This window comes from Cetorhinus maximus, chromosome 3 (genome assembly GCF_964194155.1).
Source record: "Cetorhinus maximus chromosome 3, sCetMax3.hap1.1, whole genome shotgun sequence".
NCBI classification, from domain to species: Eukaryota; Metazoa; Chordata; class Chondrichthyes; order Lamniformes; family Cetorhinidae; genus Cetorhinus; species Cetorhinus maximus.
In genome coordinates this window covers 1,525,235-1,550,899 of record NC_135881.1, presented here as the reverse complement: position 1 = coordinate 1,550,899, position 25,665 = coordinate 1,525,235, and the positions used below count along the sequence as shown (strand labels likewise).

The window sequence follows — 25,665 nt, the reverse complement described above, 5'->3', positions numbered from 1 at the left end:
TAACTGTTTATTGAACAAATTGCTTCAACTAATGGGAAAAGAAAGAATTGTCACCCACACACACACACACACTTATGAATCATCCTAGATTTGCACCAAGTGCGGTAGTGAGCGTGAATACAGATGTTTTACCCACCGGCTGCAATGGAGTATTTTTGGACCGTATTGTCCCATTCTCTGCGTGCCCCGCCTCATTAATAATGCATTCCCGGGTTCCATGCCTCTGATTGGCCCACCCCGCTGTCACCTCAGGCCTCCAGTAATCCGGGTGCCATATTTAAAGGGCTCCCCTGCACAGGGCCAGCTCTCTCTAAGGGATCAGAAGCTGCTGCAAGGTCAGAGCTGCCAAAGGGAGGAAACGTGCTGCCCCCAAATTTAGCTTCACCTCCCTCGGGCACCTACTGGGTGCAGTGGAGGCCCCACCACAATGTCCTCTACCCCCGCTCTGAATGAAGACCAGCAAGTGAGGTCACCAACCTAGCCTGGGAGGCGATGGCAGTGGTCAGCGCCAACGCCCTGCGAAAGAGGGCAGCCAGCTACTGCCAAACGTCAATGAATTCTCTTGGTTCTACCAGGGTTAGTCAATCCTCTCATCACTCTCAACTCACACACTCACAAACCCAACACACATCCACAGGGATCTCACCCACTCCCAGTGCAAGGGACATCACCATTCATTCTCTCACACTCACCGTCATTGTCCTCACCCCGTCTAAGGTGCCACTCACCACTCACACATGTCAGGCATCCTTCTCATCTGGTCTGGCACATGTCCTGTTCATACTCTCTCCATCTCTGTCCATGCAGGACAAGCTGGCACACAACAAAAAGGAGAGGTCGCAGACTGGTGGAGGAATGCCCGACATCAAGGTCCTCACGGCCTTTGAAAACAGAGCCATCCAGCTGGCCGGCGATGTCCGGGACCGGTCCTGTGCTGACAGTGAGGTCGGCGCTGCTCAACCAAGTGAGGATCCAGCAGTGCAACATCCATCAGACACCCAGGCTGTGAGTGAGTCCCCCTGTTCCGGAGTTTTATCTCTCTTTGCTTCACAGGCACATGTGGGAAGCAGCCGAGAGGCTCCACAAGCCAGGTCCTCGATTCGAGCCCCGAAGACACCTTGGGTGAAGAATCTGATGACGCCCTGATTGAAGACCCATCACAGCCTCACCCACACCAGCGCAGAGACACACACCTCGGTGGGATCTAGTTCTAGAGTAGCTTCGGGGTCACAATCTGATGAGCACATCGCACTGTCTGATCCACAGCAGGCGGAGGCCAGGACTTCCCAGGTCCCCGGCACTCGGAGGAGCTGCTGGAGGCCAGAACGTTGCTGAGGCTGAGTCAGATGAGGAGCCTCTGGACTCGGTCATGTCACAGTTGCTGGAGTTGCAAAGACAAGCTCGGGAACATCAGGAAGGGATGTCCACTGCACTCCTCAGATTGCAAGGCACGATGGAGGAGTCTGTCTGCCTTCAGGCTGAGGTGATAGCGCCGACATTGTCAACGCACCTAGGTCAACACTGGCAGGGTGGCGGCCGCCATGGAGACCTTGGTCCAGGACGTCGCTCCTGCACTGCTGCCCGGGCTCAACTCCATCACTGACGCCATAGTTGGCCTCCAACAGTGTCAACGTGAGAGGGATGCAGGGCAGCTCGATCTCACTCCAGCTTCCCCTTCTCATCAAGTAGTCAACCAGGGGCCCTTGGGCGCACATAGGGAGAAGGATCAGCAGGTGCACACCCCGGGACCATCCACCCAGGTAACTGGGGAGTGTCCGGCCCATCCGAATCCCCTCTTCCTGTGACCTCAGCAGCTCCAGCTCCACAGGCTGAGGAGGGAGCTACTGCCACACAGCAGGTCCCCAAAAGCAGGCCGGGGCCCTCCAGGTCTCAGCCCTCCAGAGGACGCCCACCAAGGTCATTACAGACAGGGCGTAGCAGTCAGCAGGCTGCCTCCACCTCCGCTGTGGATGTCTGGGGAGCACCAAGACGTAGCGGCAGGGTTAGGAAGGTTAAGATGTAACTCTTTCGAGTACATTCACAGTTCTTGACTTTTTTTTTGTTCAAAGTCCTGGAGTGGGACATGAACCCACAACCTTCTGACTCAAAGGTGAGGGTGCTATGAACTGAGCCACAGAACATTAAGATGTAACTCTTTCGAGTTATCAACAGTCACAGAATGTAACTCTTTCGAGTACATTCACAGTTCTTGGTTTACCGGGAGTGGGACATGAACCCACAACCTTCTGATTCAAAGGCGAGGGTGCTATGAACTGAGCCACAGCTGACACCCCAAAGGTTAAGATGTAGTTGCACAGCCTGGGCACGGGTGTTAATCAAAAATACCTGGAAAAACATTTCAATCAGATGCCCTCTCATTCTGACCTCTAATGAACACAGACCCAGTCGAATCAATCTCTCCTCATATGACAGTCCTACCATCCCCAGAATCAGCCTAGTGAACCTTCACTGCACTCCCTCTATGGCAAGTACATCCTTTCTTAGGTAGGGAGACCAAAACTGCACACAATACTCCAGGCATGGTCTTACCAAGGCCCTGTATAACTGCAGTAAGACATCCCTACTTCTGAACTCAAATCCTCTTGCAATGAAGGCCAACATACCATTTGCCTCCCTAATTGTTTGCTGCACCTGCCTGTTTACTTCCATTGACTGGTGTACAAGGACACCCAGATCCCTTTGTACATCCACATTTCCCAATATATCACCATTTAAATAATACTCTGCCTTTCTGTTTTTCACACCGAAGTGTATAACTTCACATTTATCCACGTTATACTGCATCTGCCATGTGTTTGCCCACACACACAACTTGTCTAAATCGCCCTGAAGCCTCCTTGCATCCTCCTCACACCTCAACCCCGCCCAGTTTTGTGTCGTTAGCAAGCTTAAAAATATTACATTTGGTTTCCTCATCCAAGTCATTGATATATATTGTGAATAGCTGGGGCCCAAGCACTGATCCCTGTGGTACCCCACTAGTCACCACCTACCATCCGGAAAAAGACCCATTTATTCCCACTCTCTGTTTCCCGTCTGTCAACCAATTCTCAATCCGTGCCAGTATATTACCCCCGATCCCACGTGCTTCAATTTTGCCCACTAGCCTCTTATGTGGGACCTTATCAAAAGCCTTCTTGAAATCCAAATACACCAAATCCACTGGTTCTCCCTTATCTATTCTACTAGTTACATCCCAAAAAAACTCCAGAATAGTTAAGCACGATTTCCCTTTCATAAACCCATGCTGTCTTTGTCTAATCCTGTTAATGCTTTCCAAGTGTTCTGTTACAACATCTTGTATAATAGACTCTAGCATTTTCCCGACTACTGACTTTAGACTAACTGGTCTGTAATTCTCTGTTTTTTCTCTCCCTCCTTTTTAAATAATGGGGTTACATTTTCCACCCTCCAATCTGTAGGAACTGCTCCAGAGTCAATAGAATTTTGGAAGATGACCACCAATGCATCCAATATTTCCAAGGCCACTTCCTTTAATACTCTGGGGTGTAGATTATCAGGCCCTGGGGATTTTTCAGCCTTTAACCCCATTAATTTCTCTAGCACCATTTTTTTTGCTAATACTGATTTTCTTCAATTCCTCCCTCACTAGAACTTTGGTTCCCTAACATTTCTGGAAAATTATTTGTGTCCTCTTTTGTGAAGACAGAACCAAAATATGTGTTCAATTCTTCTGCCATTTCTTTGTTCCCCATTATAATTTCCCCCGTTTCTGACTATTAGTGGCCTTTGTCTTCGCTAATCTTTTTCTCTTCACATATTTATAGAAGATTTTACAGTCAGTTTTTATGTTCCCTGCAAGTTTACTCTGATACTCTATTTTCTCTTTCTTGATCAATGTTTTTGTCCACTTTTGCTGAATTCTAAACTGCTCCCAATCCTCAGGCTGGCTGCTTTTTCTGGCAATTTTATATGTCTCCTCTTTGGATCTAATACTACCCTTAATTTATTTTGTAATCCATGATTGAGCCACCTTTCCTGTTTTACTTTTGTGCCAGACAGGAATGAATAATTGTTGTAATTCATGCATACGTTCCTTAAATATTAGCCATTGCCTATCCAGTCGACCTTTTCAGTAAGGTTCCCCAATCCATCATTGCCAACTCACACCTCATACCCTTGTAGTTTCCTTTATTTAAATTCAGGGCCCTAGTTTTGGATTCTACTTCTTCAGTTTGGAGCCGATCACCGCCACCAAAATGGGCCCTGCCGCCATTTTAAGTGGGTGGGTCAATTAAGGCCCACTTAGTGGGCTGTCCGACGGGAAGCGCTATGCGCTCCCTGTGCGGGCGGGCGGGAGGGATTCCCCAACTGCGAGAGTGCGCTCTTTCACGTATGTGCACGAAATATCGCACATCTCCCTGAGGCTAAGTGCTGCCTCAGGGAGATCGCTGAAAGGCTGGCAAATATAAAAAATAGAACGATAAAAAAATCATTAACATGTTCCCCTCATGTGAAAACGTCACATGAGATGGGACATGTTAATTAACTAAACAAAAATTTTATCAAACGTTTTTTAAAACCGCGATCAAACCCCATCCCGCCGCTGGATGAGGTTTGTACAAAAATCTCCTATCCGCCTGCCCGTTGGGCCCATGCACCGAGCCGAAGTTCGCACAGGCCCCTCAAAATCATTGACGATTGGCAAGTTAAGGGCCTTAACGAGGCCTTTTATTAATGGCGGGCGCTTGTCCCGCTGCTGAGTGCGCCCGCTGACCGAAATATCGCGATGCCGCACGCTGACGTCAGGGCGCTCGTGTCATGTCAGCGACATTTTAAGCGCTGGTGTGTGGGCTCCGCCACCCGCATGTCAGCCAGAAAATTCTGCCCAGCATGTTTACAGCACAGAAAGAGGCCACTCGGCCCATCGAGTCTACACTGGCCGAAAAACGAGCCCCCCAGCCTAACCCCACTTTCCAGCATTCGGTCCGGACCCCTGCAGGTTACAGCGCAGGAGGTGCATATCCAGGCACCTTTTAAATGAGTTGAAGGTTTCTGCCTCTACTCCTCTTTCAGGCAGCGAGTTCCAGAACCCCACAACCCTCTGGGTGAAGTTTTCCTCGCTTCCCTCTAATCCTTCCCAGGCCCCTCAAAATTTTGTACATCTCAATCAAATCTCCCCTCAGCTTCCCCTGTTCCAAGGAGACCAAACCCAGCCTATCCCTCGAGCCTGTTACACCATTCAATAAGATCACGGCTGATCTGGTTCCTGCCTTTCACCCCCTTGCTTATCAAGAATCTATCTCGCTCTGCCTTAAAAATATTCAAAGATTCTGCTTCCACCGCCTTTTGACAAAGAGAGCTCCAAAGACTCATGACCCTCTGAGAGAAAAACTTTCTCCTCATCTCTGTATAAAATGGGTGTCCCCTTATTTTTAAACAATCTTTCATCTCGGCTGCATTTTCCATTCCCAGAAACATCCTCGCAAACCTCCTCTGCACAATCTCCAATGCAGTTACATCCTTTCTGTGATGAGGTGCCCAGAATAGGAGGAGACAGTGGCCTCCTGATAACATCACTAGAGCAGTAACCCAGAGACCCAGGGTAATTCACTGGGGACCTTGAATCCCACCACAGCAGATGGTGAAATTTGAATCTAATAAAAATCTGGAATTAAAAGTCTGATGATGACCATGAAACCATTGTCGATTGTTGTAAAAACCCATCTGGTTCACTAATGCCCTTAGGGAAGGAAATCTGCCGTCCTTACCTGGTCTGGCCTACATGTGACTCCAGACCCACAGCAATGTGGTTGACTCTTAACAACCCTCTGAAATGGCCCTAGCAAGACACTCAGTTCAAGGGCAATTAGGGATGGGCACATCTCATTCCCATGAAAGAATCATTTTTAATAAGCACACAGTACTCAAGTTGTGGCCTTAGTAATGCTTTATATAGTTCCAACGTAACCTCCCTGCTCTTATATTCTATACCTCAGCTAATAAAGGAAAGGATTCTACATGCCTTCTGAACCACCTCATTAGCCTGTCCTGCATCCTTCAGGGATCTGTGGACATTCACTCCAAGATCTCTCACTGTTAATGGTTCTATCTTTACCCCATACCACTGCACCCCCACCTCCAGCAAGGTAAACCTGTTCCCTTGAACTTATTGCTAGCTTAGAATCTCAACTAAAAGAAATTTCCAATCAATAAAGGAACATAGTCTGCTAGGCCAGATATAGACTGGGTCCTGAAATAAGAGGTCCTCTCTCTCTGGAGTCTCCAACCCAACAGTTATCTTAGGGTAGAACATACATAGAGGTATATTATAGCAGACTAAACTACTGTCAAATTGCCCAATATCAGCTCTTAGAATTCTAACTTAGAATCCTAGGATATTGGTATTGTATATGTGGACTCATGAGGGTGCTAATGTGAGACTCCAGTTCTTTTATATTTTATAATAAATGCTGATGATTTAAACCAATTATAGATTACTGTTTATGGATGAGGATTATATATTTTTTTTATTTGTTCATGGGATGTGGGTGTCACAGGCTGGGCCAGCATTTATTACCCATCCCTAAATTTCCCTCTGGACAAGGGCATTTAAGAGTCAACCACGTTGCTGTGGGTCTGGAGTTACATGTAGGCCAGACCAGGTAAGGACGACAGATTTCCTTCCCTAAAGGACATTAGTGAACCAGATGGGATTTTACAACAATTGGCAATAGGCTTTGTGGTCACCATCGGACCTTTAATTCCAGATTTTTATTGCAATTTCACCATCTGCCGTGGGGGATTCAAACCCGGGTCCCCAGAGCATTACCCTGGGTCTCTGGATTACTAGCCCAGTGACAATACCACTACGCCTCCGCCTCTCCCAATAGAGGGTAACTAAAGCGAATCAGAACATGCCAATCCCACATACAGAAACAAAAGCTGCTGGACAAACTCAGCAGGTCTGACAGCATCTGTGGAGAGGCAGGCAGAGTTAACTTTTCGAGTCTGTGTGACTCTTCAACAGAACTAAAGAGAAATAGAAATGTGGTGAAATATAAGCTGTTTAAGGGGGGGTTGGACAGGACAGGGGGCCAGTGATAGGTGGAGGCAAAGGAGAGATTGCCAAAGATGTCATAGACAAAAGGACAAAGGGGTGTTGACGGTGGTGATATTAGCTAAAGGATGTGCTAATGGTGACATTAAGGGTAGAAAGCAGGATGAGCAAGTGACAGATAGCCCTAGTGGGGGGTGGGGTGGGGGGGAGGGGATCGAAATAGGATAAAGGGTGGGGATAAAACAATGAATGCAAATAAATTTTACAAATAATAATAGAAATAGGTGGGAAAAGAAAAATATATACATTTAAAAAATATTATAATTATAAGAAAAAAGTGGGTACAAGATACATACAATTTTGAATCCACCATAAACAAACAAATATTGATTAAAGATAATTATACTTACAATAATTTTTTATGGGTTTTAAGTGTCTTTGTCTCAAATAGGGAATCCTGGAAAGGCCCGGAACACTATTGAGGTCTAAAAGATGGCTGGCTGACCTGTCTGAGCGAGTTGTCACTAATTTAAAGAGAATTTCAGCAGAGACCAAATCAGCCTTTCATTGTGCCTTGTCTCTCAGGAAAACAAGTTAGAAAAACCACTTCCTATCACATTTGAGGACCTTGCCGACCACCTTGTTCGGGTGTCTAGAAAAAAATCCAGCCTCTGGGCATGCTTCCAACAGCATGATGATTCAAGGGCTTTATATACTCTTGACATCCTGGCAACTATTCAAATACTGTAGCCGTGTTTTAATGTCAAGCTGTATTCCTAACAGTGTTTGCCTAATTAGCATCTTAATTTTCCCATGAGATATGTTAATTCTGTCAAATCACTTACTCTACTCCTCTCAGTATTCTCCTATTAACTGTGTAATCCTTTGTCTTGTTTGACCTCCCAAATGCATCACCTCCCACTTCTCTGGGTTGAATTCCATTTGTCGCTTTTCTGCCCACCTGACCAGTCCATTGATACCTTCTGCAGTCTCCAGCAACCCGATTTTTGTGTTGTCTGCAAACTTTTTGATCATTCCCCCTACATTTACATCCAAATTATTAAAATATACCACAAAAAGCAGGGGGTCTAGTACTGAGCCCTGTGGAACTGCACTGTAAACAGTCTTCCAGTCACAAAAACACCCGTCAACAATTACCCTTTGTTTCCTGCCACCGAGCCAATTTCGTATCCAGTTTGCTACATTCCCCTGGATTCCATGGGCTTTTATTTTTTTAACTAGTCGGCCATGTGGGACCTTGTCAAAAGCCTTTCCAAAATCCATGTAGATCACATCAACTGCACTACCCTCATCAATCCTCCTTGTTACCTCCTCAAAAAATTCAATCAAATTAGTCAGACATGGCCTTCCCTTAACCAATCCACACTGACTGCCCTTGATGAATCTGTGTCTCTCCAAGTGACAGTTCATCCTGTCCCTCAGAACTGAAGAAGTGATGGAGCTCGGATTGCAATCTTAGTCTGGGATTTTGGACAGGCCTGACTGGCAGACCCAGCAAGGAGCGAGGGAGGTAGGAGGAGGGGCTGGGTTTGAGGACCCAGAGGGGAGATTAAACAGGGGGCACAATTGTAGCAGGTTGGGGGTGCCACCATTGGGCACAGGGCACCCCAGAAGGAGGTATACCACCCCTCCTGCCCTACAGCAGCCCATGCAGTGAAAGCTGCGGATACCCACCTCACCTCCGCCTTCCCCCTGCCCCATGTAAAATAGCGGCGGAGGTGGAATAAGACAGTGGGAATGTCACCGGCTTCATTGCATAAGCACCCCCACTTTAAAATGTGTTGGTGGAAGGGGGAGGGGGGAGCAGAAAACTCAGCCCATGAAGACGAAAGGAGAAAAGCAGCAGAGTTAGAATGGGAATATGGCAGACAGAACCAAGAAATAAAACAGCAATGCAGGGAAGAATAAGAAATGTGGCCGAATGACAAAAACGCTTCAATTGACAATGAAAATCTTGCATCCTTCGCCTTTCAGGGGTATCACCTCCCAGAGTCTGAGTCTCACGTTCAAGAGTCTTTTTTGCAGCATCTACAGGAGATCAGTGACCCTTCTCAAGTCAGAGCCAAAGCACTAGTGATACAAGTTTTACAGACATGTTTCTACTATTTGGGCACATGCTGTTGTCATGTACATTGTTCCGTTAAAATAACTGTCTTGATTTGCTGTGCATCTGGCACTTCATTGACTGACACTGAGAATTTATTGTTGCTACAATTCTCTGAAACCAAACCACATGGACATTCTGCTCCATTTCTCATCTTGCTCCACTTCTAGTTGACCGTGTCAACGCTATTCTGAGTTCGGTTGCTAAGTGACTTGTTTAGCTCTTACTGTCATTTAGCTCACATCGTAAATTAACGCTAAAACTAAGGGAATTCACCAATGTGTCAGTTAAATTTCGGGAAAGCGATCAGTTTGCAGTGCCAACAGATGTTTGCCAGCAAAGGATGAATCAATTCTAATGGGAGAGGACAAAATCAGGGAGAGATGGAGTAAATACATAGAGAATTGTATGATTGTGACAGAGGACCTCAACCACCCAATCAAAAATGAAGACAGATCCAGAAATTTTGCAAGAGAAAGTGGACCTTGCACAAGTCGAAATATTCCATGATACTCCTGACTTGTGCCTTGTGGATGATGGACAGGTTTTGGGGAGTCAGGAGGTGGGTTACTCATCGCAGGATTCCCAGCCTCTGACCTGCTCTTGTAGCCACAGTATTTATATGGCTGGTCCAGTTCAGTTTCTGGTCAATGGTAACCCCCAGGATGCTGATATTGGGGGATTCAGTGATGGTAATGCCATTGAATGTCAAGGGGAAATTGCTGGATTCTCTCTTATTGGAGATGGTCATTGCCTGACACTGTGTGGCATGAATGTTACTTCCCACTTGTCAGTCAGGTGGAAAACTCTCCGCTGGTTGGAGTCATACCTAGCACAAAAGAAGATGGTTGTGGTTGTTGGAGGTCAGTCATCTCAGCTCCAGGACATCGCTGCAGGAGTTCCTCAGGGTAGTGTCCTTGGCCCAATCATCTTCAGCTGCTTCATCAATGACCTTCCTTCCATCATAAGGTCAGAAGTGGAGATGTTCGCTGATGATTGCACAATGTTCAGCACCATTCACGACTCCTCAGATACTGAAGCAGTCCATGTCCAAATGCACCAAGACCTGGACGATATCCAGGCTTGGGCTGACAAATGGCAAGTAACATTCATGCCACACAATTGTCAGGCAATGACCATCTCCAACAGGAGAGACTCCAACCATCGCCCCTTGATGTTCAATGGCATTACCATCACTGAATCCACCACCTTCAACATCCTGGGGGTTACCATTGACCAGAAACTGAACTGGACTAGACAAATAAATACTGTGGCTACAAGAGCAGGTCATATGCTAGGAATCGTGTGATGAGTAACACACCTCCTGACTCCTCAAAGCCTGTCCACCATTTACAAGGCACAAGTTAGGAGTGTGATGGAATACTCCCCACTCGCCTGGATGAGTGCAGCTCCCACAACACTCAAGAAGCTTGACACTGTCCAGGACAAAGCCGCCCACTTGATTGGCACCACATTAACAAACATTCACACCCTCCACCACTGACACACGGTATCAGCAGTGTGTACCATCTACAAGATGCACTGCAGAAGTTCACCAAGACTCCTTAGACAGCACCTTCCAAGCACATGACCATTAGCACCAAGAAGGACAAGGGCAGGAGATAGATGGGAACACCACCACCTGGAGGTTCCCCTCCAAGTCACTCACCATCCTGACTTGGAAATATATCACCATTCCTTCACTGTCGCTGGGTCAAAATCCTGGAACTCCCTCCCTAACAGCACTGTGGGTGTACCTACACCATATGGACTGCAGCGGTTCAAGAAGGCAGCTCACCACCACCTTCTCAAGGGCAACTAGTGAATGACAATAAATGCTGGCCCAGCCAGCAAAGCCCGCATGCGGTGAATGAATAAAGGAAAAAAATCCAAGCCTGGATATTGTCCAGGTCTTGCTGCATTTGGACATGGTCTGCTTCAGTATCTGAGGAGTTGCGAATGGTGCTGAACATTGTGCAATCATCAGCGAACATCCCCACTTCTGACCTTATGATGGAAGGAAGGTCATTGATGAAGCAGCTGAAGATGATTGGGCTGAGGACACTAATGTGAGGTCGTGCACTGCAGGAACTCACCGGGGCACATTAAACAGCATTTTCCAAACCCACGATCTCAACCATCTAGAGGGAGAAGGGCAGATCACTACATGGAAATTCCCCTCCAAATCACTCACCATCCTGACTTGAAAATATATCACCATTCCTTCACTGTCACTGGGTCAAAATCCTGGAACTCCCTCCCTAACAGCACTGTGGGTGTACCTACACCTCATGGACTGCAGCGGTTCAAAACGACAGCTCATTATCACCTTCTCAAAGGGAATTAGGGATAGGTAATAAATGCTGGCCCAGCCAGTGATGCCCACATGAATAACATGAATAAAAGAACTCCTGCAGTGATGTCCCAGGAATGTGATGACTGACCTTCAACAACCACAACCACCTTCCTTTGTGCTAGGTATGACTCCAACCAGTGGAAAGTATTCCCCCTGATTCCCATTGGCTCCAGTTTTGCTAGGGCTCCTTGATGCCACACTCAGTCAAATGTGGCCGTGATATCAAGGGCAGTCACTCTCACCTCACCTCGGGAGTTCAGCTCTTTTGTCCATGTTTGAGCCAAGGCTGTAATGAGTTCAGGAGCTGAGTGGCCCTGGCAGAATCCAAACTGAGCATCAGTGAGCAGATTATTTTCTGAAGGAGCCACATCATGTCACTGTTGATGACCCCTTCCATTACTTTACTGATGATCAAGAGTAGATTGAGGGGGTGGTAATTGGTCGAGTTGGATTTGTCCTGCTTTCTATGTACAGGACATACCTGGGCAATTTTCCACATAGCCAGTAGATGTCAGTGTTGTAGCTGTACTGGAACAGCTTGGCTAGGGGTGTGGCAAGTTCTGGAGCACAAGTTTTCAGTACTATTGCTGGAATATTGTCAGGGTCCAGAGCCTTTGCAGTATCCAGTGCCTTCAGCCGTTTCTTGATATGACCTGGAGTGAATCAAATTGGCTGAAGACTGGCATCAGTGATGCTGGGGACCTCCAGAGGAGGCTGAGATGGATCATCCACTCGGCACTTCTGGCTGAAGATTGTTGCAAATGCTTCAGCCTTATCTTTTGCACTGATCTGCTGGGCTCCTCCATCATTGAGGATGGGGATATTTGTGGAGCCTCCTCCTCCAGTGAGTTGTTTAATTGTCCACAATCATTCATGACTGGATGTGGGAAGAGTACAGAGTTAGATCTGATCCATTGGGTGTGGGGATGCATAGCTCTGTCTATCACTTGCTGCTAATGCTGTTTGACACGCTTGTCGTCCTGTGTTAGAGATTCACCAGGTTGACACCTCATTTTTAGGTATGTCTGGTGCTGCTCCTGACATGCTCTCCTGCACTCTTCATTCAACGAGGGTTGATCTCCTGGTTTGATGGTGATGGTGGAGTTGGGGATATACCGGGCCATGGGGTGACAGGTTGTGGACGCTGGTCCAAATCGACTTTTATTGTTTTTGTTCCAATGTCAGCGTGGGGTGAACTGGTGGAGACACGGGAAACAGAGTTAAAGCCACATGGAAGAGGATTAGATCAGGGATGTGTCCAATCCCCTGAGACCACAAGCAGACAATCCAGTAGATGGGCTCTCTGAGAGGGGTTTGCTCTGGAGCTGAATCAATATTCCCCAGTGTCTATGGGATGGAAGCGGCCTCTCTCTGCCCCGCAACATACCCAGTGTGGAATTGCCACAAACAACAATATGATCGTTGGCAATTCAACATTTCTTTCATTCATGAGACTTTGTGTGTCAATTCGATGAGTGCTGTCTCCTTAAGTGGGGTGACTTGTGGAGCTGTCTTTGGAGCCTGGGTCACCTTTAGTGCTTGATTAAAAACAGGCCCCATCTCTGTGCGAGCCGTGGGAATGCGGCTTGATGTTCAGGAGCCCGTGAGCCGCGGACTCTGTCTCAGTCTGATTGGGAAACTCATTGACTGTGGCTGCAACAGCGCTGGGATCAAAAGGGGGGGAGTCGGCTCCATAGCCTCACTTCTCTGGGAGGAGCCGCTTGTTCCAATGGACGGAGTAGGGCTTTTAGGCTTGTTATTGATTACAATCTGTTCCGCTCAGCCGCCTTCTCTCTTTCTCCCCGCCCAGAAATGTTGGCTGTCTCCCAAATGGCGCACAGAGTGTGGATTTGCGGGGATTGAAGGCAGTGAGTGTGTGCGGATGGGCTGCTGTTTTGATGCTGGGAGCCGGGATGTGCCGCCCTGTTTCTATTCACTGGATAATCTGCCAGGTGGGTGGATTCTCCCTCCGGCCATAGTCCAGAGCTGGACTCTCCAGGAGCAGCTGCAGTCCACATGGACTCGGCCTTTACTGGGAGAATCTGTGTTTTCCTCCCCTGAAGCTTTAGCTTCTCTGATTCCTGCAACTTGATTGTCGGATTAAATCTCCATCAATGATCCGTATTTGTAAAGCTGGTTAAATTAGCCAAGATTGACCTGGCCCCGACTGACATGATTGAAGACGGAATCCCCTCCCCTAAGGTATTGAGCAGGTTAAGGGGTTGCTTTGTAGGAGAGTTATCAGACGATGCAGCAACTTGCGGAGACAATGGTTTTCAATCTGGACGAGGCACCCATGGCTGACAAGGGAAGTCAGGGACAGCATTAAAGCTGAAGAGAAAGCATACAATGTGGCCAAAAGCAGGGGATTGGGAAGCCTACAAAGACCAACAGAGGACTCCTAAAAAAGAAATAAGGAGGGAGAAGATTAAATATGAGGGTAAACTAGCCAGTAATATAAAAGAAGATTGCAAGAGATTTTTTAGATATATAAAGGGTAAGAGAGAGGCAAAAGTGGACTTTGGACCGTTGGAAAATGACGCTGGAGAAGTAGTAGTGGGGAACAAAGAAATGGCGGAGGAACTGAATAGGTACTTTGCGTCAGTCTTCACAGTGGAAGACACGAGTGACATCCCCAAAGTTCAAGAGAGTCGGGGGGCAGAGGTGAGAATGGTGGCCATTACCAAGGAGAAGGTGCTCGGAAAACTGAAAGGTCTGAAGGTGGATAAATCACCTGGGCCAGATGGATTACACCCCAGAGTTCTGAAGGAGATAGCTGAAGAGATGGTGGAGGTGTTAGTGGTGATCTTTCAGGAATCACTCGAGTCAGGGAGGGTCCCAGAGGACTGGAAAATCGCTAATGTAACCCCCCCTGTTTAAGAAGGGAGTGAGGCAAGAGACAGGAAATTACAGGCCGATTAGCCTGACCTCGGTCGTTGGCAAGATTTTAGAGTCCATTATTAAGGATGAGATTTCAGAATACTTGGAAGTGCATGGTAAAATCGGGCAAAGTCAACATGGTTTCATCAAGGGGAGGTCATGCCTGACAAATCTGTTAGAATTCTTTGAGGAGGTAACGAGTAGGTTGGACAAAGGAGATGCAATGGTTTTATCTACTTGGACTTCCAGAAGGCCTTTGACAAGGTGCCGCACAGGAGGCTGCTCAGTAAGATAAGAGCCCATGGTTTTAGAGGCAAGGTGTTAGCATGGATAGAAGATTGGCTGTCTGGCAGAAGGCAGAGAGTGGGGATAAGGGGATCCTTCTCAAGATGGCGGCTGGTGACTAGTGGAGTTCCGCAGGCGTCAGTGTTGGGACCACCACTTTTCACTTTATACATTAATGATCTAGATGAAGGAACTGAGGGCATCCTTGCTAAGTTTGCAGATGATACAAAGATAGGTGGAGGGACAGGTATTATTGAGGAGGCTGCAAAAGGATTTGGACAGGTTAGGAGAATGGGCAAAGAAGTGGCAGATGGAATACAATGTGGGGAAGTGTGAGGTCATGCACTTTGGTAGGAAGAATAGAGGCATGGACTATTTTCTAAATGGGAAGAGAATTCTGAAATCTGGAGTGCAAAGGGACTTGGGAGTCCTAGTCCAGGATTCTCTTAAGGTTAACTTGCAGGTTGAGTTAAGAAGGCAAATGCAATGTTGGCATTTATTTCGAGAGAACTAGAATATAAAAGCAGGGATGTGCTGCTGAGGATTCATAAGGCTCTGGTCAGATGACATTTACAATATTGTGAGCAATTTTGGGCCTCGTATGTCAGGAAGGATGTTCTGGCCCTGGAGAGGGTCCAAAGGAGGTTCACGAGAATGATCCCAGGAATGAAAGGCTTAACATATGAGGAATGTTTGAGGACTCTGGGTCTATACTCGATGGAGTTTAGAAGGATGATGGGGGATCTGATTTACACTTAGAGAATACTGAAAGGCCTGAATAGAGTGGACGTGGGGAAGATGTTTCTATTAGTAGGAGAGACTAGGACGCGAAGGCACAGCCTCAGTAAAGGGAAGACCTTCCCTTAGAACAGAGATGAGCAGAAACTTATTTAGCCAGAGAGTGGTGAATCTATGGAATTCATTGCCACAGAAAGTTGTGGAGGCCAGGTCATAGAGTGTATTTAAGAACAAGATAGATAGGTTCTTGATTGGTAAGGGGATCAAAGGCTACGGGCGGAAGGTGGGAGAATGGGATTGAGAAACTGAATGGCGGAGCAGATTCGATGGGCCGATTGGCCAGATTTCTGCTCCAATGTCTTATGGTCTCAGTGAAGGAAGGATTGCTGAAGGGAAGTGAAGAAGAGTTGATGTAGCCTCATTCTAGCCTGAATTGGGCGGGCTGGAGCAGAGGAAGATCCAAAGGGCGGAGTGAAGGATCCCAGGTCCCTAGAGAGTGTGATGTAGAGCTGATCTTTCAGTTGGGATGCCAGTCTCTGGAGCACAGCCACAGCAGTGCTGTGTGGCTGCTGGTTAACCGCTTCAGCAGCTGATTGAGAATGAGAGAACAGATAGCAGAACATGGCCCTGAGCTGCATGGAGTTTGTCCCACTCTCTAACCGTCCCTGTGCTGAAACCAAGCGCCTTTCATTGCCTCTCTTGCAGTTTGTACCAAGGATGGGCGCGTTCTGATCGCCATCTCCAAGGATTTAACGCTGCCTCCTGTAAACCTGACAACGGTGCATCTGAAGGATGGACACGGAGCTGAGTGCAGTCCGAGCGTGGCCTCTGTAGACACTGTGCTCTTTCAGTTCGCAGTCACTGAGTGTGGCACTACTCAGCGGGTAGGTATTGGGACTTGGGAGCCCCATCATTGGCTGCGAGTCGGCTACTGATCGTCGTCTTGTGTCTCTTGTAGCTGGACGGGGTGAATGTGGTGTATGAAACGGATGTGTTGGCTGAGTTTGAGATCTTGGATGGAGCTTTGGGCTCGGTGAGCCGGGACAGTCCCTTCAGGTGAGAATGGGAGCACATTGAGAGGCTGGAGGTGGTGAGGAGCTGAATTGTGTAGCCATACGTGTCCGTTCTCTTGCAGGCTCCATGTCCAGTGTAGTTACACGGGAAGCCAGGAGTCTGAAGTGCAGCTGAAGCCCCGAGTTTACACCCTTTCTCCGCCACTGCCTGTCACTGAGGCCGGCATTCTGCTTCTGGAGCTGAGAATAGCGAGAGGTAGCGAGTGCTCAATGATGGCGAGTAGTGTCCAACTTGAGGCTCTGTGTCCACATAGTGGCCGTCTTTCATCTTTCTCTCTCTCCAGATGCTGCCTACCGGAGCTGGTACGTGGCCACTGACTACCCGGTCCTGAGTGTGCTCCGGGAGCCCGTGTTTGTGGAGGTTCGTCTCCTGAAGCGGAACGACCCGAGCCTGGTGCTGGTCCTCAATGACTGCTGGGCGACCCCCAGCCCCGAGCCGTATTCGGGGCTCCGATGGGAGCTGCTGGTGAACAGGTAAAGGAGCGAGTGAGGCACCTTGGGCTAGATTGGGGATGAAAGAAGAGCAAATGGCCAGTGTGGGCATTTAGTGAATGAATGATCTTTCCCATTGAGATGCCTCGCTCTCCATTCCCTTGAACATAGCCAATGAGTGGCTTCTAGTTGTGTGATGTGTAAAGCTGCCTCTCGTGCCCCCTCCCTATCTAACTCCCCCCCTCCCCTGTCTCTGTGTTGCAGGTGTCCCTTTGCTGGTGACAACTACAAAACCCGCCTGGTCCCGGTAGACGCTGCTTCCCATTTGCGGTTCCCAACTCATCACCATCGCTTTGTAGTGAGCACTTTCACTTTCTGGGAGCGAGTTTGGGCCCGGCCTCTGAGCGGGGAGGTGAGCTTCCTTCAGTGTTAGTGTCTCGGGGCCTTGGTTCAATTTGTTCCCGGGCTGTTGCTGAGAGTCAGGAGGCCCCTGTTCACCCTCTGAATGTAGAAGCATCAATCTCCTGACTGGGAGCTGTGGGACTGACCATGCTGCACTCTCTCTTTCCAGGTGTACATCCACTGCAGGGCTGAGGTGTGTCACCCTTCCACCCGAGAGAACTGCACAGCTCCCTGCAGCTCCAGTAAGTACCTGGGATCGGACTAGAAACTGAAGCCTGATGGTGAGGGGGTGTCCCATCTGGACACTGGCTTCCCTCAACAAGGGCTCCAGTTGCTCCCAGGAATCGTGTGGTGAATCTGGAGGCTCTGAATTGTTGTGGGAAGTCCCCCAGTTCCACTTGGTGCAGTTTGATATTGGAATAATTGTGGGGCGGTGGGTGTGAGCACATGTTCCAGCAGGAAGGTACTTATCAGGAACCCTGAGCAGTACTTTGGTTCCTTGTTCCTAATGTGGATAGTGAAGCAGCCTAACTGACCTTGCTGAAGTCTCCATCTGTTGCTTCAGGTACACTCCACTCCCAATCTCCTGGTTGGTAAGAGATCCCATCTTTGGCATTGGGAACACTGACCCAGTGTCCAATTGTCAGCTTCATTAGTGGGAATTCCAGCTGGAAGGGGAATGGATATCCCATGTCCAGACACCTGGGACATGGATGTCCTGTGGAATAAATGGGTAAGGCAGATGGTGAAATTGGTCTTCACCAGGGGAGCAGATATTTATTGCAGTGGCAGTAACAGGAAATGTTACTCAGCTGAAGTGAGTCCTTCCTCCAGAATATGCAGAGAAACAATATTTGAGCACAGGCTGATTTCCCATCCCTGTCCTGTACCCAGTGTCTGCAGGTATATTGTTCATTGGATTGAATGTTGTGGCTTCAGAAGCTTGAACCTTTTCTCCTTCTCTTCCCCCAGAGAGACGAAGAAGCGCTGATGATCAGTCTGGAGCCCTGGTGACTGCTGAGGGCTCCATCATTTTCCTGGAAGATGAGGAGAGATTGGCTGCTGGGAGAGAGCAGGAAGAGAAAGGTAAAGGAGGAATCTCTTCTTGTGTCTAGTGATGGAGTAACTGCTGTCCCTCTAACTCTGGCTTCTCTCCACAGATGCTGCTGTGGATTCCCCCTCCCATGTTGTTCCTGGATTAGCGGTTGGGGTAGCGCTGCTCTCTGTGACCCTGTTGGTCGGGACTGTTGCTGTGTGGAAAATGGATGTGACTCACAGGCTGGGCACTGAGTGCAGCTCGATGGAACTGTAGATGTAGATGTGTCTGTTCTGTAATAAACTAAGGAAGATCTTCCATCCTGTGGTGTTTTTACTCCTAAGTGAGTTTGGTTTCAGGTGCAGCTAGTTATTTATCCTATTCTGTATGGACAGGGAATGCCTTTCAGCCTGTTTGAGGCTTCTCTTCCATTCAAATTGCACCATGGCTGATCATCTACCTCAATGCCTCTACTGTGCACCTCTGCACGTGCCTTTATCTTTGTATCTTAATCAATAGATCCCTGGTCTTTGGAAGCCCAGTCACTAACAGTGCTCTGGGCTAGAGAAGAGTGAAGAAATTCTTCCTCCATCTCAGTCTTCAATAGCCTGACCCTTATTCTAAGACTGTCCCCTGGGTGAAGACTCATCTGCTAGGGGAAATATCCAAGCTGTAAAAGTGAAACTGGCTGCTGGAAATACAGACTAGGAAGGCCAATATCTTTGCTCTGGTGCAGCTTGACCTGCTCAGATTATTTGTATTCCTTTGCACATCTTCTACCAGTGTAGTACTGAGGTTTCAATGAGATCACCTCTTCTGAGGTTCTAAACAAAACAGGCTCTGTTTCCCCTCAAGACATTCCCACCGTCCTAGGGATTAGTGGGGTGAGCCTCTGTCACAATCCATCTCGGGTGGTAATATCCTTGAATATGCTTTACAACCTAGCCTCTACTCCTCTGTGGTATAGGAATTCCACAGTTTCACTACCCTCAGTAAATTTCTCCTAGGTGCCCTCTTAGTGAGATAATGACCTCTGCCCCTAGGATCTCCCTTGAGGGGAGATGACCTCAGCACCTTTCAAACCTGCTAAGTGGGTTTCAGTAAGGTCCTCTCATTCTTCAAACTCCATTGAGCCTGAGCTCATGATTTCTTAAAAAATCTCTCCATACCTGGGAGCAACCTAGTGAACCTCCTCTGGACTGCCTCCAATGCCAGTCTACTTCCCCTTAAGTCAGGGGACCAGAATTGTTCACTGTATTCTAGTTGTGATCTAACTAGTGCCTTGTATAGTTTTAGCAAGACTTCCCTATTTTTATATTCCATTCCCTTGCCTTCCCATCCATTTTTGTCATCTGCAAACTTAGATGAGGGAAATGAGTGTAATATCACTAAGTCATTAATATATTTGAAATAATTGTGGCCTCAGCACTGATGTGTGTAGCACTCCAGGTTGCCATCCTGAAAATGCCCCTTTTTCCCCAAGTCTTTTATTAGTTAGCTAATCCTCTATCCTGCTAATATGCTACCCTAACACCATGGGCACTTATTAAGGTAATGCAAAAGGCTACTTATTGACAGCTTTTTGGAAATCCAAATATATTACATCTATTGGTTCCTCTTTATCTCTCCTGCTTGTTAACACTTTGAAGAAGTCTAGAGGTAGACAGGTTTTCACTCAGGAAGGGAATCAAGAGTTATGGGGGAGAGGGCAGGAAAGTGGCATTAAGCTGAAGATTATCAGACCAGCCATGATCTCATTGAGTGGAAGAGCAGATTCTATGGGCCACATGATCTCCTTGTGCTCTTGCATGTTATGGTCTTATCCTTCCTTGCCTGTAAGCCAAGCTAAACTGCACTGAGATCTAAAACTGCATTAGGCCAGTAAAACTTTCTTATCCACCCAGGTTCACTCACTTCTGATCTAGATCCTGGGGTCTGTTCTCAGACCTCTTCACTGTTACTTTCCAGGAGGGAAGGAACTGGCCAAACCTGGGTCATGGTGCTTTACCATCACCTCACTTCCCCATTCCACAAACCTTTTCCCAGGGGGCTGTTGATGTGGGCTTGAATGCTGCAGTGTGGGGAAGGTATTAGGTTCACCAGACCAACAGGGCCAAGTCCTGATTAATCTGATGAACAGATATTACAATCCGCTCACTGATGGGTTTTTCAGGATTTGAGCTGCATTCCTGGGAGTGGTGTATTGGCGATCAGAGTAAGGAGCAACAGGTGATCATGGAGGGGGAAAAATAGAGACCACTCACTAACAAACTCAATGGAAGTGGTAGAGTGGCTCACAGACTAGTTAAGCTAAAGACTGACAGTCATGCTGATGGGAGCATAGCTTACAGAATGTCCCAGACACCATCACCATCCATGGATATGACCTGTCCCACTGGCAGGACAGGCCAGGCAGAGATGGTAGTGGTGGGATACAATCAGGAGGGAGTTGTCCTGGGAGACCCTAATATTGACTCTAGACCTCATGGCATCAGGTCAAACATGGGCAATGAAACCTCCAAGCACCACTTTACCTCAGCTGATAAGCCAATATTCCATATTGAACACCACTTAGTGTAAGCATTGAGAAGGGCAAGGGCCAGAGGTCACATCCCCATCGTGTTCTGTGGCACTACAACTACGTTAAATGGGATAGATTTTGAACAGATCTAGCAACTTGGGACTGGGCACCCATGAGGCGCTGTGGGCCATCAGCAGCAGCAGAATTGTACTCGAACACAATCTGTAACTTCACGGCTCAGCATATCCCCCACTCTACCATTACCATCAAGCCAGGGGATCAACCCTGGTTCAATGAGGAGTGCAGGAGGGCATGCCAGGAGCAGCACCAGGTAAACCTAAAAATGAGGTGTCAACCTGGTGAAGCTATAACACAGGACAACTTGTCTTCCACACAGCACAAGCAACAAGTGATATACAGAGCTAAGTGATTCCACAAGCAAAGCAATACATCGGATCTAAGCTCTGCAGTCCTGCCACATTAAGTAGTGAATGGTGATGGACAATTAAACAACTCGCTGGAGGAGGAGGCTCCACAAATATCCCCATCCTTATTAATGGGGGAACACAGCACATCAGTGCAAAAGATAAGGCTAAAACATTTACAATAACCTTCACCCAGAAGTGCCAATTGGACGATCCATCTCAGCCTCCTCCGGAGGTCCCCAGCATCACAGATGCCAGTCTTCAGCCAATTCAATTCACCCCACGTGAATATCGGATATTTATTGCAGTGGCAGTCACAGGAAATGTTACTCAGCTGAAATTGTTCCCTCCCCCAGAATATGCAGAGAAACAATATTTGAGCACAGACTGATTTCCCATCCCTGTCCGGTACCCAGTGTCTGCAGGTATATTGTTCATTGGATTGAATGTTGTGGCTTCCAAAGCTTCACCTTGAACCTTTTCTCCTTCTCTTCCCCCAGAGAGACGAAGAAGCGCTGATGATCAGTCTGGAGCCTTGCTGACTACTGAGGGCTCCATCATTTTCCTGGGAGATGAGGAGAGATTGGCTGCTGGGTTGGAGCAGGAAGAGAAAGGTAAAGGAGGAATCTCTTCCTGTGTCTAGTGATGGAGTAACTGGTGTCCCTCTAACCCTGGCTTTCACTCCACAGGTGCTGCTGTGGATTCCCCCTCCCATGTTGCTCCTGGATTAGCGGTTGGGGTAGCGCTGCTCTCTGTGACCCTGTTGGTCGGGACTGTTGCTGTGTGGAAAATGAATGTGACTCACAGGCTGGGCACTGAGTGCAGATCAGTGGAGCTGTAGGTGTGTGTTGGATAATAAACTCCTGGTATTACCTAACTCTGTTCTCATGTTATCTTTGAGATTCGATCTTTGTGCTCACCTTTCAGTTAATTTTGCCACTTGTGACCACAATTGCACCCCATTGCTGCACCCCCCCACCCCCCACCCCCCAAAGTTCCAGTTCTTGTCCAGGGGATGAGTCTGCAGTTTAGTGAGCCTGTAGGAACTGAAGCACACTGCTAGCCTCCTAGATAACAACATGCCATGTGTTAGCAGTGACGTCACCTCAGTCTGTGTGGACATATGAAGTGATGGCCACCCTGTGCCTCATGTTTGGCCTCTGGTCCAGTGAAGCAGTCCATGTCCAAATGCTGCAAGACCTGGACCATATCCAGGCTTGGGCTGACCAGTGGGGAGTAACATTGGCCCCACACAAGTGCCAGGCCATCTCCATCTGAGAGAATCTAACCATTGCCCCTGTCCATGCATTGCATTTGCCAGCACTGAATTTTTCCATTTCAAGAGATGTGTTGCTGGCTGGGCCAGCATTTATTGCCATCCCTAATTGCCCTTGAAGGTGCTGGTCTCCTCCCCTGGTGCTTTGAGATAAATGGTTGTGGGTTTCTCAAGAGCTTTGGGTGAGTTCCTGCAGCATCATCCACTATTGACATCGGATATTTCCATTGACTAGAAACTAGACTAGCCATAAATACTTTGGCTACAAGAGCAGGTCAGAGGCTAGGAATCCTGTGGTGAGTAACTTGCCACCTAACTCTCTCCCTAACAGCACTGGTGTAGGTACACCTACAGGGACTGCAGTGATTGAAGAAGGCTGCTCCCCACCTCAGGGGCAATTGGGGATGAGCAGCAGCAAATGCTAGCCTAGCCAGTAATGCACACATCCAGTGAATGCTAAATTCAGGTAAGTGGCTGCAAGGTGGCCCAGGCTGGGACATGAATATTCCAGCTTATTTGACATTTTGAAGGGACAGGAACTAAGTTGTGGTGGGGTAGCTACGGTCAATAAGGATGGCAATAATATCTAGAATCAGTTTGGGTACACACTAAAAATGGGGAAGGTAAGAGGTCATTTGAGAACTGTTTATGGGCTCCCTAACAGTATCCACATGGTAGGACACCACATGAAGAAAAATGGGCCATGTAAGGAAATTACCACCGCCATGGGAGACTTTAATTCATCAAATCTAAATGTAAATTATACTGGAAGAGGTTACCTGAAAGGTGAGATCATAATGCATCTGGGACAATTCCTTTGAGCAGTATGTTCTAGAGCCAACCATGGAATAGATTACTGTAGACTTGTAATGTGCAATGAGATGGGATTAATCGATAACATGAGGGAGCCTCCAGATGACTGATCATATTTGAAACTGAATGTGAAATTCAGAAGTGTGAAGTATAGGTCTAAGATGAGTGTTCTTGATCTTGGAGACTTGGAGGATTGGTCCCAATTAATTGGAAACCACTTATCCATACTGCATCATCACAGTATCTTCACAGTGCAGAAGGAGACCATTCAGCCCATTGAGTCTGCACTGTCTCTCCACCTAGTCCCACTCCTCCTCTGCCTTATCCCCATAACCTTGCAAATTCTCTCTTTTCAGGTAGCAATCAGGTTCCTTTTAAATACCTCATGGAACCTGCCTCCACCCTCTCTGGAAGTTGGTTCCAAACTGCAGCCGCCCTCTGGGTGTGAAAAATAAATAAACAATTTTTCCTCATCACTTACCCCTTTTGTCAATTATTTTGTACCTGCTCTCCTGAGTGGGAACAGATTCTCACGATTTATCCTGTCCATACCCCTCAGGATCTTGAATACCTCCAAGTTTCCTCTCAGCTGCTTTTTCTCCAAGGAAAACAGTCCTCACCCCTCCAATCTATCCTCTCAGCTACAGTTATTTATCCTGGGAATCATTCTTGTAAATCTCCTCTGTAATCTCTCCAATGCCTTCACATCCTTAAGTATGACACCTAGAACTGGATGCAGGACTCCAGGTGAGGCCTAACTAGTGTCTTATACAAGTTCAACATGACCTCTTTACTTTTGTACCCCATGCTCCTATTAATAAAGCCTACGAAACCATATGTTTTATTAACTGCTCTCTCAACATGCCCTGCCATCTTCAATGACTTATGCACATATACACCCATGCCCCTCTCTTCCTGCACCACCTCTAGAGTTTCTCTGTTTATTTTATACTGTCTCTCCCTATTCTTAAACATCCCCGCTAAACCTCCTGCCCCTCACCTTGAACTTATGCACCCTTGTGACTGACCCTTCAACTAAGGGGAACAGCTGCTCCCTATCCACCCTGTCCATGCCCCTCATAATCTTGTACACCTCGATCAGGTCGCCCCTCAGTCTTCTCTGCTCCGACGAAAACAACCCAAGTCGATCCAACCTCTCTTCATAACTTAAATATTTCATCCCAGGCAACATCCTGGTGAATCTCCTCTGCACCCCCTCCAGTGCAATCACATCCTTCCTATAATGTGGTGACCAGAACTGCACACAGTACTCCAGCTGTGGCCTCACCAAGCTTCTATACAACTCCAACATGTCCTCCCTACTTTTGTAATCTATGCCTCGATTGATAAAGGCAAGTGCCCCATATACCTTTCTCACCACCCCACTATCATGCCCTTCTGCTTTCAGAGATCTATGGACACACACGCCAAGGTCCCTTTGTTCCTTAGAACTTCCTAGTGCCATGCCGTTCATTGAATACTTCCTTGTCAAATTACTCCTTCCAAAGTGTATCACCTCACACTTTTCAGGGTTAAATTCCATCTGCCACTCATCTGCCCATTTGACCATCCCGTCTATATCTTCCTGTAGACCAAGACACTCAACCTCACTGTTAACCACCCGGCCAATCTTTGTGTCATCTGCAAGTTTACTAATCCTACCCCCCACATAGTCATCTATGTTGTTTATATAAATGACAAATAATAGGGGACTGAGCACAGATCCCTGTGGTACGCCACTGGACACTGGCTTCCAATCACTAAAGCATCCTTCTGTCATCACCCTCTGTCTCGTACAACTAAGCCGGTTTTGAATCCATTTTATCAAATTACCCTGTATCCCATGTGGCTTTGCCTTCTTTATAAGTCTCCCATGAGGGACCTTGTCAAAGGCTTTGCTGAAACCCATATAAGCTACATCAACTGCACTACCCTCATACACACACCCGGTCACCTTCTCAGCTAATTCATTGTAAGGCATGACCTCCCTCTGACAAAGCCATGCTGATTATCCCTGATCAAACCTTGCCTCTCCAAGTGGAGATAGATTTTCTCCTTCAGAAATTTCTCCAATAGTTTCCCTACTACTGATGTGAGACTCACTGGCCTGTAGTTCCCTGGCTTATCCCTACAAACCTTCTTCAATAGCAGAACCACATTAACTTTTCTCCAGTCCTCTGGCACCTCCCCCGTGGCCAGAGAGGAAATAAAAATTTGGGTCAGAGCTCCAGCAATCTCATCCCTTGCCTCCCTCAGCAGCC

At 47.5% G+C, this 25,665-nt stretch overlaps 2 protein-coding genes across 3 annotated transcripts in view; one reads left to right on the top strand and one right to left on the bottom strand.

The window, feature by feature from the left end:
* LOC144674805 (fucolectin-like) overlaps positions 1-7,934 on the bottom strand; it is a 56,696-nt gene extending 48,762 nt beyond the window's left edge. For both annotated transcript variants that reach the window (XM_078536006.1, XM_078536013.1), the window contains exon 1: positions 7,453-7,934. The gene's annotated coding sequence lies outside the window, so the exon portion shown is untranslated. The remainder of the gene's footprint in view (positions 1-7,452) is intronic.
* Positions 7,935-13,346: 5,412 nt separating this feature from the next.
* On the top strand, positions 13,347-22,190 carry LOC144674698 (zona pellucida sperm-binding protein 4-like). The gene is made up of 9 exons (XM_078535934.1): positions 13,347-13,475; positions 16,132-16,310; positions 16,385-16,482; positions 16,562-16,695; positions 16,784-16,973; positions 17,196-17,343; positions 17,503-17,575; positions 18,306-18,419; positions 21,816-22,190. Exons 1-9 carry the CDS (start codon positions 13,406-13,408, stop codon positions 21,956-21,958), a joined length of 1,149 nt encoding a protein of 382 aa, XP_078392060.1. The 5' UTR covers positions 13,347-13,405; the 3' UTR covers positions 21,959-22,190.
* Positions 22,191-25,665: the final 3,475 nt, after the last annotated feature.